Genomic DNA, 16,864 nt, shown 5'->3' with positions numbered 1-16,864 from the left:
TTAATTTTTTAAGTGTAGAGAGGCACAAGATGAACATAAAGAGCCTGGGGCCCAGCAAGTTTCACACAGATAAGACAGCACACTGGGAGGTTTACCATCTCAGAAATGCAGCTTACCTGTTCTCTTGGCTGATTGTGCCATGTTATAGTGCATTGAATAACAGGATTGTGCTGTTTTCAATAAATTTAATAGCAACAACATTTGTAATTTTAAAAAGTAGGGCTTTTAAAATAAGATAGCATAAGGAGAGTGAAACAATGGCTTTCAGCACTAGCAAATGTAAAGATGCTCTGTAATTTGCTGTGTGCCTTAGAGACGCATATTGACCATGTTTAACTCAGGAAATGTTTTAACTCAGAAATGAACATTTCTGATAGAACTTTACTTTAGAATTTTAGGCTAATACTTAACGTTTGTGAGTATAGTTTCCAGCAGATATGTATCCATTTATTTCCAGAAATACTTTCAGCTTTAAGCCTTAATATAACATGTTTCCTGTGAAGAAAGAAATATCTTTGTATTTTTTTTTTTAGCATCCATTACATGCAGAGGTATAGTTTTGTCCCAAAAGGGGAAGAATAATCCCTATTTTTGGCTCAGCTCCACACACTTAGACCACCCTCTGGGAAAGCATAAGTTTGCCCAAAACCATTTGAAAGAAGTTTAAAGCCTGTAGTTTTTACTACTACGAAATCCTAAGCATAGACTTTAGCATATTTACATTAATGGTTTGGTGACCCCGGATTGAACCCCTTTTAATTGAGAAGAACATAAAAAATTCAACAGTGTTCTCCTTAGAGCCCAGGGACTTGAGGAATGAAGTACCCATGAAAACAATGTGCAGCCACAGTTTTGCTCAACTGACTGACCAGCATTCCGTTTCCTCTACCTCCTAGCTTGTCTTTTGAGCGGGTTCTCTGTGAGCCTCAACAGAAGCAGCAGCATCATTTATAAAATGGGGGATGATGATGATGATGATAGTAGTTACTTTGTAGAGTAGCTTTGTGGATTAAATGAAATAATACAGTTCTAAGCACGGTGTGTTGATGATAAGTGCTAAGGGGTTAGCTGCCACTCTTAATGGTGTTGGTACATCTCCCTGTCAGTTTTTATACTGTCTTACTTATAAAAATGATGTGAATACTCACATGGTTTGATTCTTTCTCTTCTCTCTCTTTCTTCAAAATGTTCTTCTCTTTTTTCTCCTTTGTGAGGCAGTGATGAATTACGTCATTTAATCTGCTATCCTAATTCCAGTGAACTGGGGTAGGGGGCCCTAGAACATGAGCACTACCATTTAAAGAGCACTGGACATAGAGTGCCTGAGTCTCAGATGCGGTTTGCCATGGAAGGCACGGAAGACATATCACAGAACCACCCTGGGCATTTATGCATCTTTAAATGGGAACATTGGAAGGAAGATCTCGTAGGGTCCCTGTTAACTCTAGAAACTGATTCTTATGTGTTGACCTTGTTTATCTTGAATACAGTTTTCAGTACATGCTCCCTGTTCTAGTTACTTTGCTGATAATGAAAATTCCCCATTTGTTTTTATTTTAGAAATATACCATAAGTATGGATTTTGTCAGAAGATTTGAACGGCAATGTGGATCACAGGCCAGTGTAAAAAGATTAAGAGCACATCCTGCCTATCATAGCTTCAATAATAAGTGGAACTTGCCTGTTTATTTTCAAATAAGGTTGGTTATTTATTCTGGCCCCCCTCCACCCTTCCAAAACAGAATTTGAATGCCATTTAAGCATGTTGCCCCAGTTAGTGGCTCCTTTTCTCTGAGCATCATAATAGACTTTGGGAGACAAAATTGAAAGTGGAGAAAGACATATAAGAAGTATTATGGTTGCCAAAGTTTGGCTTGCATGACAAAAAGATAAGTTTTATTTTTTGGTAATTGGAAAGCTCAGAACACAAGAGTTGGAATGAGCTGACTCCAAGCCCAGCCTCATTCCCACCCACTGTGTCCTCATTCATTGTGAAAAGAGAAAGTAGGCGTTATATGGCAGCTCTTTTTTCCCATTTTCCCTGTTTGATCATCTGCCTCCAATAATGAACCTATTCCACATCTGTTGTTGCTCATCTGAGATACTTTTGCCCCTAGAGGGAATGGGGAGAAGCAGAGCTTTAAGTGTTCTTTGCAGCTGGTTCTATCTATTAGTTTATAAGAAGCCTAGTCATTATTTCGGCCTTCCTTATAATCTTTGTGACATTTTGTGCTCTCTGTTATGGAAAATTGTGACGTTTTCCTTCCAGGTTTCATGATATCACCTATGTCAGTAAGCCATTCTATAAAATACTTGGAAAAATTTAGGATAAAACCTTAACATATACTGCATCGGAAAAACAGATGATAATAGCCATTTTTGCAGAATCTCTTGAATGAGGTCATGGTACATTCTTCCATAGAATGGCATTAAATAGCACACTTTACTTGAAATGCTCTTTGAAGAATCATAGGCTCTTTTGTTTAAATTGCTGAATGCTTTCATTCATTATGAAGCAGTCCTTTCCCCTAGAGTTCTGAGGAATAATTACAGAGAGAGAAATCAGGAATTAGGTACCCTGATGATAATTGCTTGAGATGATTGAGAATGTATGTAATCATCTTCTCATAATGAAATCACTGTTTTCAGAATAAAGTAGTAAGGTGCCTTTTCACTTACAGTGCTGTGTTTTATGCTAACTTTTCCAAGGTTGCATCTTCACGTAGATTGTCTCTCAGCAGGAAATCATGGATTTGTTCATCTAAGACATTAATGGAATGCACTGGAAATAGTTGTTATATGATAATCAAGATCAAGCCAGGGCAAGAAGGCTTTTTGATTTGTGAGCAGGATTCAAAATAGGAAAGCCTCATTTTACAAAATGATACTATGGTGGAGAAATAATGTTTACATTTCCCCATCTTTCTGTAGTCCAGGTTTGGAGTTAGATTGCTTGAGTTATCTGATGTTGTCACCTCACAAACAGACTCCTCTGCTTTCTGCCTCCAAGCTGTTTCCTGATCCTTTTCCTCAGACCCTGGGACCCATGCACTGCCACCTCACTCTTCCATCCCACCACTGCACCTCTGGGAGCCTTCCTGGGCTGTTACAGCCCATGCTCTTGGCTCTGCCAGGCTGGGCCCGTTGGTGATGGCACAGCTTGGCTTCAGCTGCATCTTCCTTCGTTCCAGTTTCTCTCAAACCTGGTAATTGAGCCTTAAACCATATTGAAACGCAGTCAGTTCCCTGAAAGTCTTTTTTACCTTCAGCAGATTTCAGCCTTAAGCCATCGAAGGAGTTGCTTAGCCTTTCTTTTCAACTCTTTTATTTAAAATTTATGAAATTAAAAAAATACATATTTGAGTTATGAAGTATAGAACTTGTTTTTAGTAGCTTTGTTTTTCCATCTAAAAAGTAAATTCCGCTAAGACTTTGTAGAACTTTCCTGTTCATTTTTATCAGGTGTTGGGTTGTTTGCTCTGAAGAATGACAAAAAGTTCCGCAGACGTGGTTAGGGTCAGAGTTGCATTGTCATCAGATTCATTTCAAGGTCATTTGAAGTAAACATAAAGAGAGTGGGGTGGTGATAGTTGGACATTTTTCCAAGAAGAAATATTAATATTCTACTCTTAGTAACAGTTTTCAGCTTCTGGATCTGACTATATTTCCACATTCCAATCGTCTTCAGGAGAAAAGGCCATCATCACCACCATTCTTGTGAACACGTTTTGTATCCTCTCACTGTTCCTGTGACCCCCACTGTGTCTACATTTCATTTGCTTCCTACGGGCATATTGGAAAGTAGATGAGGACTTGGTTTCTCATAGGAAGAAATTAAATGCAGATGTGACCAAATAGCCTCAAATTATGAATCAGTAGCTACCTGGAAACTACAGGTGTTAGCCCTTTAAATGCCAAAGGCTAAGTTTTAGTTTGCTGTTCTTTTTAAAATAGAAGTCTTTCTAGTACATTCACGTGTTCACATGTATATACTGTGTGTATTACGTCATATATGCTGAACACAATCAGTCTTAGGATGTGGAATCTACATAGCAGTATTAAAGTGCAGGTAGCCCTCTCCTTTCTTCTCCCTGTTCTCCTTTCAGATATGTGTATCCACAAGAGACGGGTGCACTTATACTTTCTCCGATACTTCAGAGAAAAATATAATAGGCATCGCTATTATTATCACCATTGTTATTTTTATTTAAGTATTGTAGACCTGTGATGTTCATGGAGGAGTATGTCTAGAGACCTTCCCCAGGCCCATATTTAGGAATTTAGAAATGTTTATGTTTGGGGTTGCTTTTCTTACATGGATACTGTTAAGAGTAGAATGACATTCCTGTGCACATGAAAACCACAGCATGGATTTTCAGATGTCAGCAGAGCATTCCCTTTCACTTTTGGCCATTTTCCAAGAAGAAATAGGATCTGTTGCTTCATTCCCGGAAGTTACGGCACAGCAGAGCTGTGTGAGGGGTTGTCCCGTGGCTGGGAGCACACCTAGACCAAGTGACTCAGGTGGTTGTAATCACGCATTGTTGCACCCGCTCACAAATAGGCAGAACTTCTATGTAAAGTGCAGGCTCTGCTGCATTTTTTGGGTCCTTTTTCATTTGTATGCTTTTTAGAGTTATTGTAAATCTGCATATAACTTTGTGTTCCATGTCTTTGCCTAATGCTAAATTATACCTATTTTTCCTTATTGCTTTAAAGCATCAAGCTTTCTACAATAATACTGCATACTAGTCCGTTGAATATTCCGCAGATTCCATAACCATGTTCTTTCTTTTGCCCATTTAGGTTGCTTCCAGTTTTTCCCTGATAGAAATGGTGCTGTGCTAGCTATCAGGCCTTTTCTGTATCAGGGCTAACTTCCTCTATGTTGTTTAGATTTTGAAAAAAGGAGGTACTGGGAGTCTGAGGTGCTGGTTTGCTCTCCCAGGTGCAGAGCAGCCCCTTCTCCCATGTTCTGTGCTCAGTGTCACTGCTTCCTCTGACTGCTGTTCCTGGGCTAGTTCCCAGTGCTCTCTTATCCCCCTTTTCCATCTGTCACTTATTCCTTCTGTGTCTCTCAACTGCTGCTTGAAAAGACTAGCCTTTTGTAAGCATCACTGGGCAATTAGAGAGTTACTTTCCTTCCATGGGGCAGACGAGACAGCTACTAGAAATCAGCCAGCTATAATGGTCCAGGATAGCCTTAGTGCCTTCATGGCTCAGCTGTGTTGGGTAGGGCTGCTGATTTGTCTCAAGCTGTTCTTTTTACTCTTTAGACAATTGCCGTTAGCTCAGTCTCTGAACCGCTTTTTAAAAGCACATTGTGTACTACAAAAAATAATTTAATATCCGTTGGATAAATTGATATTGCACATGCATCAGAATTGTATTATTAGCAAGGCAATTAGCAGGTGACAAAAGAGTGTGTTAGTACAGAGAGGTATGAAATTGGAAGAGTTATATAGTTAAAAAACAATGCCTGCAGAAGCAGTTAGCTTAAAAAAAACTATATAACACATTTGCCTTTCACAAAGTCATAAAAACATGTCCATACCCATTGTTAGAACAGAGGTCTGTGTCAGGATGAGCTGAAGTGCCAGGTGAGCTGGCTGTCATCAGGGAAAACAGAACACACATCTAGGAAGTGCTGGTACAGACACTGAGCAGTAGTACCCGAAGGGCAAGTACCACGGACAGACGTGAGAGAGGGTCTGCAGATTAGAAGAGCACCAGCAGCAGTTCTAGTTTTAACTGGCTACTTCCCAATACCTTTCTCAAGCTGCCAACACAGGTACAGAATGCAGCTTTCTTAGCTTGGGGCCATTTACCTTGTTGTGATGGTGTTAAGATGGATGAGTTGGAGTAACCCAAGTTTTATGGCCTTGAGGTGATTAGAGGATCATAACCAGGTGCTACTCACCAGTAACAACTTCTTGTTGGAGACTTAACTGGCAGTTTGTTTAATTTGAGAAACATGAGGTGAATTATGATTCAGACCAGCTGCAAATAACAGAGGACCCTTATGTAACAGTGGCTTAGTCACGATTTCTTGTTCAGTTTAAAAAAAAAAGGCTGGGAAAATAGGCATTCTGTGGCTGGACTTACCAGCGAGCAAGAGAGGAATTTGTGTTACTTAGGAAAAATGGAGAATGGGTAGGGAAAGGCATCTGTCAGAGTCATAAACATTAATGTGTGTTCTTGTTTTTATCTCAGATTTAGAGAAATAGCTGGATCCTTAGAAGCAGCACTTACAGATGTCCTGGAAGATGCCCCAGGTAACTCTTTTAAAGTGATAAATGGCATGGTATCCTGAATGAGTTAATTCAGCTCTCCAAGTCAGCTAGATTGTAATACTCTGAGTATACTTTTATAATTTTATGTCTTAGAGTAAGTTGGACCTTAAAATTCTACTTTTTTTTTTTTTTTTGAGATGGAGTTTTACTCTGTTGCCCAGGCTGGAGTGCAATGGCATGATTTTGGCCTACTGCAGCCTCCGCCTCCCATGTTCAAACAATTATCCTGCCTCAGCCTCCCAAGTAGCTGGGATTACAGGCGCACACCATCACACCTGGCTAATTTTTGTATTTTTGGTAGAGACAAGGTTTCACTATGTTGGCCAGGCTGGTCTCAAACTCCTGACCTCAAATGATTCACCTACCTTAGCTTCCCAAAGTGCTGGGAGTACAGGCATGAGCCACCATGCCCAGCCTGACTTCTTTTTTTAATAAGATAAAAAGAAACCAAATAGTTTTGGTGTATAGAGTTTCTTGCTTTATAGAGATGAAAAAGGAGTAAGAATATAGAAAAGAGACCTCATTTTCATTCCTGAATATAACGTGTCCAGGGATATGGCCCCTTGGTGTGCTTATGTGATCAGCTGGGTTTTTTTTAGCAAATTGGCTATGATCTGCCTACTTCCCAGGCTGAGGACTGTTCTGCATGGTAGAGTGTCAGGGTGCTCCTGCTTCTCACATTCTAGTCTGTGAGTCACTCTAGACTCACAGCTGGAGCATGTGTCCTGGGCCTCCTGGGCTCTGGCCACCTATTGTGGGATGCTGGGCAGATAACAGTTGTAGGTTTGTGGACTTACCAGTACATGTTAGCATACCCTGACAGCCTCATTAATTTCTGTGTTATGTATTCATTCCTAGAGACCATTGAAATACTGTGTGCTTATATCTAGGTTCCTCGACTTAAATTTCCACTCTTTTATGCAGCTAAATCTGCTGTCATTTTGAATCAAGTTTAGCCTCAGAGTTAGTTTTCATCTGTCTTTTCCAAAAATGGTCATATATAGTTAACTAATTCTATAGAAATAAGAAGAATGTTGAGATAGAGGAAGACTCTTGTGAAACAGGACAAATTTGAAACTGAAGTTTAAACCTTTGTTGATTGTGACTCCAGCCCATGCTTGTTGATTTGGTATAAAGTGCCTATTAAACATTACTTCTGAATGCTATATATCTTTGATATTTATCCAAACACCTGGGAGACAGTGTCATGTAAAATGCGTGGCATGAAGGATGTGGTAGGGAACGTGGATCGTGGCCACTCCTCATCCCTGTGCCTCCAACAGCTTTGTTGACCACATGGTTTTCTTCAGAAGGCCGCTTTCTTTACCTTTGAATCATACATCAAAAATCTCACATTAGATTATAGCCTAAAATTGCCTGAAATTCTTTAAATATATGTTCATGTTGTTTTTTCTGTAGCCGAAAGTCCATATTGCCTTTTGGCTTCTCACAGAACATGGAGCAGCCTTAGGAGGTGTTGGTCAGATGAGATGTTCTTGCCATTGTTGGTGCATCGCCTGTGGAGACTCACTCTGCAGATTCTGGCACGATACTCTGTGTTTGTCAATGAGGTAAGGGCTGGCTGTGGAGCTCATCCGTAGTCAATACTGATAAAAACTAAAGATATGTTAGGCTACCTCCTTGAGTAAGATTTTTTTTGCTGCCATGTTGTCATGAGAGGTTAATTTAGAGGACGACAATAGTCTGACTTCCCAAGATTGTCTCCAGCTCTGTTTCTGTGTTTCATTTTCACTCCTGTAAGCATTGCATTTAGGGTTGTCTATTATCACGGACTTGTTTTGTTGAAAAGCACCACTCTGGTAAGTCCATTTTTTTCCTTCTCAAAACCAGAATCTTTGAACTGCCTCCAAATTTTAAAAAAAAGATGTTATTTTAATGATGATTATGATGCTTAGAAATAAAAATATATGCATTTTAATACTTAATATTTGGAAGTTTACAAAATGATATTGTCATCAAGATAACAAGGTATTGCAATTAAGTCATCTTTTCTTTTTCGAACATCCTTTTCCCAATGTGTTAAATATCCACATGCCCCGATGACTTATTAATACTCTACAAAAAGCCAGAAATTCTTGATCCACAAGAGCGTTGGTGCAGCCCAGTGCTGAGCACCAGCCCACAGGTCCTTGCTAGGGCCTTGGAGTGCAGTGCTGCCCTGCCTCTGGGGACAGCGTGAGTGACAGACACTCAGGTAAACCAGTCATCTCAGTGTGAGGAGTATGCAGAGGAGATGCGTTCTAAAAGGTAAAAAAGATAACATGGAGGAAACAACACACTATGAATAAAAGCTTTGTTATTTGGAGTAGGAAAGGAACCCAGTCCTCCTCTTGCAGTGTATTTTAATGGAATGAGCATCAGCGTTGGAGTCAATGTCAAACATTGGCTCTTCAGCTTTTTAATTCTGTGGACTTGGAGAAATTAAGCTGAGTCTTCATCTGGAGAATGGGAAAACAGCTTCTGTATGTCGCTGTTGTGAGGACTGATTTGGACTAAAGTGCCTGTCAGTTAATGGGAGTCCAGTGAAATCTAGTCTGTCTTTCCCTTTTGCCTTCCCTCTGCTCAGAAGGGTCTTAGTAGACCACCCTGGGCTGCCAGCTGTTCCTGAAGACCACTGTGTGATTTCCCTGACAGATTGGGGATAGTACGATTATTCACTTAGGTTAAGCACGTGTTCTTGCTAGCCAGGAATTTTCTGTTTATCTCTCATTGATTGCTTTGCCCTGAATGTACATTATCCCAATTCTATCCCATCCTTTTCTTGATGCTAGCATACTTCTCTTTGATTTTTCCCTTATAAACAATGTTATACAAAGAATATTTTGTATTTTATGTTTGCAGGTTTGGATTTTGATATTTTACCCTTATTAATTATAATTACAAATTTATTACGGTATGTTATTTACCTAATTTATTTTTTTTTAAACCCGTGATGTCCCCAAAGTTAATTTTATTGTGGTTTAGGCACTTTATTTTTTTACATTGTTATTTTTTTTTCTGTCACCAGACATTAAACAAGTTCCAGAAGGTAAATATACACAGGGCCATGGTTTGTCCTTGTTTCTCTATCAGTGCTTCACTCCCTCCTGTAGAGATACAATATGATGTACTTTTATTAGTCACTTCTTACTAACTGGTATGTCGACAGCTAGCATTTAATGATGCGTTGTTGACGCACACACATGTAATATACAAATGCTCATGTATCTTGCTAGTGTAAAGGTAGTTAATCAATGAATTTCTTTTTCAGCTTTCACTCAAGCCCATTTCTAATGAAAGTCTCAAAGAGATCAAAAAACCTTTGGTAACTGGTAGCAAAGAACCTACCATTACCCCAGGAAACACTGAAGACCAAGGAAGTGGTCAGTCAGAAACAAAGCCTATGGTTTGCATTTCCCGCACTCAGCTCGTGTGTGTGGTTGCAGACCTGGACAAGCTTCAGGAGCAGGTAAGCCTGTGTCCCAGAAGAATTCCAGGTGCTTGGTTTAATGTTTTCACAGAAGGTAGTATGTGTAAAAGGCAAACACCATTTGGACTTACGGGGCTTAAATTGTGGGGCCCATAGGTACCCCAAGAGAGAACCACTCACGTCCCTTTCTAGGTGTCTTTCCAGCTGGCCTGGACAGATCATGTCTATATGGGGTTTCTAAGAGTGTGCATGTCTCCTCCTTGTGTGGCGTGCGTTCTGTTATTGTATTCACCTCCACCTGCTTCCTTTTCGGTAGTGATGTGACAAGCTTGAGCAGCCATGCTCCCCTCCCCCCCACTTTTTTTTTCTATTAGCTCACCTTTTATTCTGCTCAAGCAATCTTCAGTGGGCTGCATTTTAGTTATTTTACATTCATTTATCTGATATTTTCTGTTGATGTTTAATCGTCAGCTATACTTTGAAAGTACTAAAATATTAAAACTTCTTCCTCTATTTTCTTTGTATAGATCCATATTTTTTTCTTTTAACATTAACTCGATGGGCTGAATCTAGTGGTTAAGTCCCCTGATACCCAGTTTTGCTTTCCTCAAGTTTAGATATTTTGTGGTGCTTGAATAAATACTGTTTTGAATTTTAAAAGTTGTTTTCAATAGGAATATGGTCTTTAGTGTGAGCTATTTTTGTATTATGGAGAGCAATAGAGTAGAAAATGCTTTTGCTTATTCTCTGTGCCTGTTAGCAGCCATTAAACCGTGTGATTTTCCATGTTGTTGAAATCTTTTTATAGTGAAAGCATTAAAACTCTTTCTTTCCTTTGATGAAAATTATTGAAAGTCCTATTTTAGGTTCACCACTCATTAGCAAATTCTAGAGTTTGTAGATGCAAATAGAATTGCCTCTTTCTTTGATTTATAATAAGTAACTGAATATATAAAGTGCATATTTATTTCAGCTTCCAGAACTCTTGGAAATAATCAAGCCAAAACTTGAAATGATTGGCTTTAAGAATTTTTCTTCCATCTCAGGTAAAAAATGAATCTTGACTAAGCAAATCTTTAAATGAGAAATGATTTAAAATAAAATTTCAGAGACTGTAGGGTATATTTAAATTAACATTTTCCTCTGTAGTTGGAAATCCTTGGTTGTTTCTCTGTTCTGTTCTGATTATAACTTCCCTAAATAAGGTGTTTTGTTTAATTCATTTGATCTGATTTATTATAGTACACACTGTAAACGCTGTGACAGTATTTTAAATGAAGTTCACGTCTGGGCCTGAGCAGGATGGTTAAATCCAATCTTTAATCTCAACAGCAGCCCTGGAGGACTCCCAGAGCTCTCTGTCAGCCTGTGTGCCCTCCTTGAGTAGCAAGATCATCCAGGATTTAAGTGACTCTTGCTTCAGTTTCCTAAAAAGCGCCCTGGAGGTTCCCAGGCTTTACCGAAGAACCAATAAGGTCAGCGGCCATTCATGGGGGAGAATTTTGAGGTGGGGATGTATATATTAGGAAAGCTAAAGAGGAAGGGAGGAAGCGTTGGATTCCAAGGTTGCCTGAGGCAGACTGAGCTCATCCCATTCCGAGAATGGTGTTGATGAAGAAAGAAAGGTTCTCCAGAGGTGCTCAGGGGCTCTGGGCCACACACTGAACGTTAGACCTTTCCCATCCTGTCCTAAAAGTGTTTGCGGAAGTGGGAGAGAGAGACCTATTTATATTGCCAAATACGTTATTTTTCTTTAGTAGTCTACCAACTCTCCCTTTCTATTCAATAGGCTATTACAGTAATATATTTATTAAGAGTTTGTGTTATGGGTTAGACACTATGCTAGACACTTTACATAGTCTTATCTTCCTACACAGTGGGTGCTAGTATTGTCATTTGCAGATGAAGAAACCAGAGCTGAGAAAGATTACATTACTGACCCTGGATCCTTGCTTCTCCAATGTGTTCTGGCGATCAGGGAGCTTGCTACAAAAGCGCAATCCCAGAACTCAACCCTTCTACCCACTGCCCCCCAACAGAATTAGAACCTGATTTTACGAGATTGTCAGGTGGCCGTTGTAGACATGAAACTATGGGAAGCAGAGCCCTCGTCTCAATGCACTGAGCTGTGGGTAGCTACACCAGCCAGCACCTGAAGCCAGCCTGGCTCCAGATGTCACCTTCTTGTGCTGGTTCTTCTTACTCCATCGTGTTCTGCAGGCAGCTTTCTGTGGACCCCAGTTACTTTTGGGAGGGATGGAAATTGACCGTGTCTCAAAACTAGAACATTAATAGTATCCTTTTGGACTTGAGGTCTTGAAACTTACTCTGTTTCTTTTGTTTTTTTTTTTTTTTTTTTTTCCCTGTGCCTCTTGATCTTCTACCAACATCATTCCAGGAGGTCCCAACCACAGCTTCCTCCTATGTGGATAGTGCTCTGAAGCCCTTATTCCAGCTTCAGAGTGGACACAAGGATAAGCTCAAACCAGCAATAATTCAGCAGTGGTTAGAAGGCGCCCTCAGTGAGAGCACTCATAAGTAAGTAAATTAAAAGTAGACCTTGTGGGTCTCGCTTAGAAGAGTCTGCGGCAGAAACCCCCAAGGCCTTCGAGCACTGCATGTACATAAGGCAGTGGGACTGGATGAGTCAGTGTGGTCCCGCTGCAGTTGGCTCCCTCCCTCCCACACACGCTGGCCGCGCATACAGTGCCCCAGAGTCTCCCAGCCCTGCCTATGTTCCCTGCAGGTGCTGATCTCCCAAGTCCAGCCACATTCTTCTTGGAGGCCCTTTCTTTGCTCAGGCCCTGTCAGTCCCAAATGTCTCTAATCATACCAGATAATCAAAGGACTTAGGTTGGTGAAACCCTTGTAATCAAAGAAGAGAAAACATACATTTAAAAGTTTAATTACACCTGACAAGGAATCAATTCCTAAAACCTTTAAAATGCTTAAGTGTCTTTTTCTAATGAAACCTACTTTTCCCAAATCAAAAAGTATGTTACTCAATTTTGTTATTGATTTTGTTTATTAATTATTTGCAGCATTTTATTTCATTTATTTTACTTAAGATTTAAGCTGGCCAGGCGCTGTGGCTCATGCCTGTAATCCCAGCACTTGGGGAGGCCAAGTCGGGTGGATCACGAGGTCAGGAGGTCGAGACCAGCCTGGCCAATATGGTCAGGTGAAACTCTGTGTCTACTAAAAATACAAAAATTAACAGGGCATGATGGTGCACACCTGTAGTCCCAGCTCTTCAGGAGGCCAAGGCAGAAGAACACTTGAACCTCAGAGACGGAGGTTACAGTGAGCTGAGATCGTGCCACTGCACACCAGCCTGGGCAACAGAGCGAGACTCCATCTCAAAACAAAACAAAACAAAAAAACTTTAAGCAGCCATTTGTGGGTCAATTTAGAACATAACAATGAGGTATAATACAGTGTTTGTGGGCAGATGTATTTCAGATGTCAAGTAGCCAGCTTGTAAACAAAGCTTTGAAATATAACTCATTTATAATTTGAAAATTATATTGAGAGTATTTTGAAGGCAATGAACTTTATTTAAAATTCTGAAATACTTTTATACCCCAAAAGATGAACTGTTCCTAGAACTGATTGGAAATGAACTTGTTACTTGATCTGGGACATGAGGTACAGATGTCCTCCCTCGATATATGAAAGGCAAAATTGGTCTATGGTTTTCTCCATGTTCAGGATTAAAATTTTAAACAAAATTCATACACATATACATTTCTTAAATTCTGAGGGAATGCCATGTTAGACACTTAAGACTGTAATATACACATACACACACACACACACATACACACATATATATACATATCTATATATACATATACATCTATTATATAATGATCTTAAGAAACTTAAATACTTACCATGGCTGAATTTTCATTGGAAATGAATTTTTATTTTAAAAATCTTTTTTTGGTCCACAACAAACTCTATTTGGTGTTACACACCAATGCCTCTTTTCACCAGTAAACATGTCTTGTGCTCAAGGTACTATGAAACCGTATCAGATGTACTGAACTCTGTGAAGAAAATGGAAGAGAGCCTGAAAAGGCTGAAACAAGCCAGAAAGACCACTCCCGCCAACCCCGTTGGTCCCAGTGGCGGCATGAGCGATGATGACAAAATCAGGCTGCAGCTGGCCCTGGATGTTGAATACTTAGGAGAGCAGGTAACCATCAGCCGCTGCAATTCCAGCGAGCCTGACACCGAATTCTGGAGCCTGGCAGTTACGTGGTGGCTCACGTGAGCCCAGAGAAGCCGTTGCGATGGCTACGGCTCAGCTTCCCCAGTTTTAAGAGTAATAGGAGACAGGGCTTCCAAATGACCTTGCCCCTAGGCAATATGAGAAGGAAAAACTAGAAGAAAATGGCGAGTTCCCTTTGTGAAGTCCAGTGACTTGCTCTCTGGTGCTGTTGCATCTGCTCCGTTCCCCAGGGCTTGTGCTCACAGAGCTCATTATGCTGGGACTTTTTGGTCCAGTGCCTGAAACCTAATTGGTGCTAACCCCAGGCTTTTTAAATATTTGCTGGTTTAACTTAAAATAACTGAAAGCATCATCCCTCTATGATGCATGAGAAATCCTTTGAGCACAACTTCTCTGCTTCCCTGCTTGGCTTTTATTGGTTTCCTATAAAACACAGATTTTGGAGTCATGGCTGAACATTAATGAGGATATTATCACTTAAGAGGTGATATGGATAATGCGCAATGAATGTCTTTTCGTTTTCACTGAGGTGAAATCCTCACAGCATCATAAAACCTCTAGATGTTCAGAAACTGGCCTTCTCAACAGTTAAGGTTTCCTACATAGTAGTAGGTCCTCAAGGGAGGCCTTTCCAGAGGGGGAAAAAAGGGAAATCAAAGTTTCCGTAAGAGGACACTTGGTAGTGATTTGGAGAACTGAGACAATGTTAATAGAAAAAGCAAAAAAGAAAAGCAATCAAACAAGACACTCGATTTTCAAAAAAAAAAAAAAAAGAAAAGAAAAGAAAAAACAAGACACTTGATTTTCTAGCTCGCTAAGGAATTTCTTTTATACATGCTCATCACTGAAAATTCAACTTCTTTCTGCTTTCAGATGAATTTAGAGATGCATCCTGGCAAAAGTCAGCTGCCATGTTTATTTGGCAAAAAAACCTGAAAACTTTTTACAAGCCAGAGAGTATGTTAAGAAACATGAACAGCCAACGAGCAAAAGAAAGGGCAGGAAGGAGGGAGAGTGGGATAGGGAAATAAGAGGAAAGAGAAGGGAAAGAAAAGGTGCTCCCGCAGTCCCCAGGACAAACCACAAAATGCCGAGAGACTTGGTGTGTGTCTTTCCGGATCTTCCTGTGTGTGTGTGGGGTGTGTGGGTGTGTGTGGGTGTGGGGTGAATGTGTTTGTATATATGGATGTATATGTCTGTGGGGGTGTGTGCTGTTATTGTTGTTTTTAAACAAAAGTGGGAACACAGTGTGCCATGTCTTTGTGACCAAAATAATCCATGGTAGTTGCTGTGCCAGACAAAGTGTTTTCAACTCATCGGATTCTAAAAGGTTTTTGTGCTGTGTTAAGAAACTAAGAGCAGGCCAGCAGTACTTTCTTGAAAATTCTTTACTTAAAAAATAGTGCACTTTTAAATTTCTTCCAGTGTGGATTTGATTTTCTAGAATTTTTGTTAGGCCCACAAAAGAGGCTCTGATCCTGTCTGATTTGATGGATTGAGATAAATTAACATACTGGCTTCTTAGAATGCTAAGTGTTTGACCCCAAAACCTCACATTTTACAAGTTTGCTCTAGAGGAAAAATATCCTGCAAGTCTTCAGGGAACTGTCTTCTGGTTTAGTGGAGGATAGAGATTCTCTGTTTTTTATAAGGATCTTTTTTTCCTCACATTCAGCTTAAATTGAAGTAACCTAATTCATTCTCATGGCCTTTGCAGATACAAAAGTTGGGACTGCAAACAAGCGACATAAAAAGCTTCCCAGCTCTCACAGGGCTTGTTGCTGCTGCCAAGGACCAGGCAACAGCGGAGCAGCCTTAAGCATCTTGGAAGATCTGAGGTTAGATTCTCAAGCAAGAGGAGAGTTGGGCCTCGAGGCTGAAGGGGAGAAAGTGACTCTGTTCTCTCAGCAACCGTCCGTATAGAAGAAGAGCGTCCAGCAACATGCCCATGCATCTTCTCTCAGCGTATTTGGGTCTTCCTTTGCCCAAAAAGAACACAAAAGCCTTTTTCCATTGTATGGAAGATAGTTTTTAAGACATTTGAATCTTTCTACTATAGTTTACAGAACAAATTATTTTATTTTTATTGTAAATCTTAGCGTGGAAGAGCTGATTTCTAAAATATGATTGCAGTAAATATATATGTATGAATATAGAGCCGTCTCCCTGAGCCTGCAGTGGAGTGATGTTCTGTGCAGAAGCGCCCTTCTCTGAAATGAAGAGAACTCCTGGGCTTTGTAGAGCGGCCGAGGGAGGCCGTCCTCCACTCCCACTCAGTGTGAGAGCAGTGCTTCTGATCCTGCTGTCACCCGAACCTCTGTCAGGAGCCAGAACCAGGAGGAAAGATCTACTTCCTAAATAAAAGAAGTGTCTCCCATGAGTGTGTGCTCCTTTTCTTTGGGAATTCCCCACCAGGGGACCAACCACTCCTCGTCCCTCGTGCACTGTAATGACACACGTTCCCTTCCAGGCGATGCTCATCTTAGCACCGATGGGAAGGGTCCTGACCAGCACCGACTCTACATGCGTGGGAGTTCCTTTCCTTGGAGGGGTAGGACAGGCACCTTCCTTAGGAGTCAGCAGGCTCTGCCCTTCCTGGCAAGCTTGGAGGGAAGGCAGACTGCCCTGAGAAGACCTGGGAGCCCCGGGGAGAGGCACTCCAAGAGTTGGTTGGTTTAATTCACATCGCTAGCATGGAGCACTGTGCAGCCCCCGCCTGACTGTGGCTTCAGCCCTCCCAGCCTGATGAGGACCTGAAAGCAGCTGTGTTGAGTCCTTAGCCTTGCGTTCCTGTGCATCTCAGTCCCTTTGTTCAAAGGTCAGCCCTAGGGAGAGGAAGGAAAAGAAGTAAACAGTAGGGAATGAGAGCAGGTCCTGCAGGCATGAGTTTTTTAGCACAGACCA

General features: G+C 40.7%; 1 protein-coding gene across 11 annotated transcripts in view; it reads left to right on the top strand.

The window, feature by feature from the left end:
* Positions 1 to 16,337, top strand: part of COG2 (component of oligomeric golgi complex 2) — a 53,371-nt gene extending 37,034 nt beyond the window's left edge. For 6 of the 11 annotated variants that reach the window (XM_078356667.1, XM_078356666.1, XM_035281115.3 and 3 more), the window contains 9 exons: positions 1,561 to 1,700; positions 6,214 to 6,275; positions 7,713 to 7,864; positions 9,565 to 9,762; positions 10,697 to 10,769; positions 11,056 to 11,198; positions 12,122 to 12,261; positions 13,744 to 13,924; positions 15,678 to 16,337. In XM_078356667.1, coding sequence (XP_078212793.1) covers positions 1,561 to 1,700; positions 6,214 to 6,275; positions 7,713 to 7,864; positions 9,565 to 9,762; positions 10,697 to 10,769; positions 11,056 to 11,198; positions 12,122 to 12,261; positions 13,744 to 13,924; positions 15,678 to 15,779 — 1,191 coding nt within the window. In that variant the 3' untranslated portion in view covers positions 15,780 to 16,337. The remainder of the gene's footprint in view (positions 1 to 1,560; positions 1,701 to 6,213; positions 6,276 to 7,712; positions 7,865 to 9,564; positions 9,763 to 10,696; positions 10,770 to 11,055; positions 11,199 to 12,121; positions 12,262 to 13,743; positions 13,925 to 15,677) is intronic. The other 5 variants (XM_078356668.1, XM_078356665.1, XM_078356663.1 and 2 more) reach the window with 1 other exon arrangement.
* The last annotated feature ends 527 nt before the right edge of the window (positions 16,338 to 16,864 follow it).

Source organism: Callithrix jacchus, chromosome 19, assembly GCF_049354715.1.
Source record: "Callithrix jacchus isolate 240 chromosome 19, calJac240_pri, whole genome shotgun sequence".
Lineage (NCBI taxonomy): Eukaryota > Metazoa > Chordata > Mammalia > Primates > Cebidae > Callithrix > Callithrix jacchus.
The sequence above is the reverse complement of the archived record's forward strand: the minus strand, read 5'-3'. Positions and strand labels throughout refer to the sequence as shown.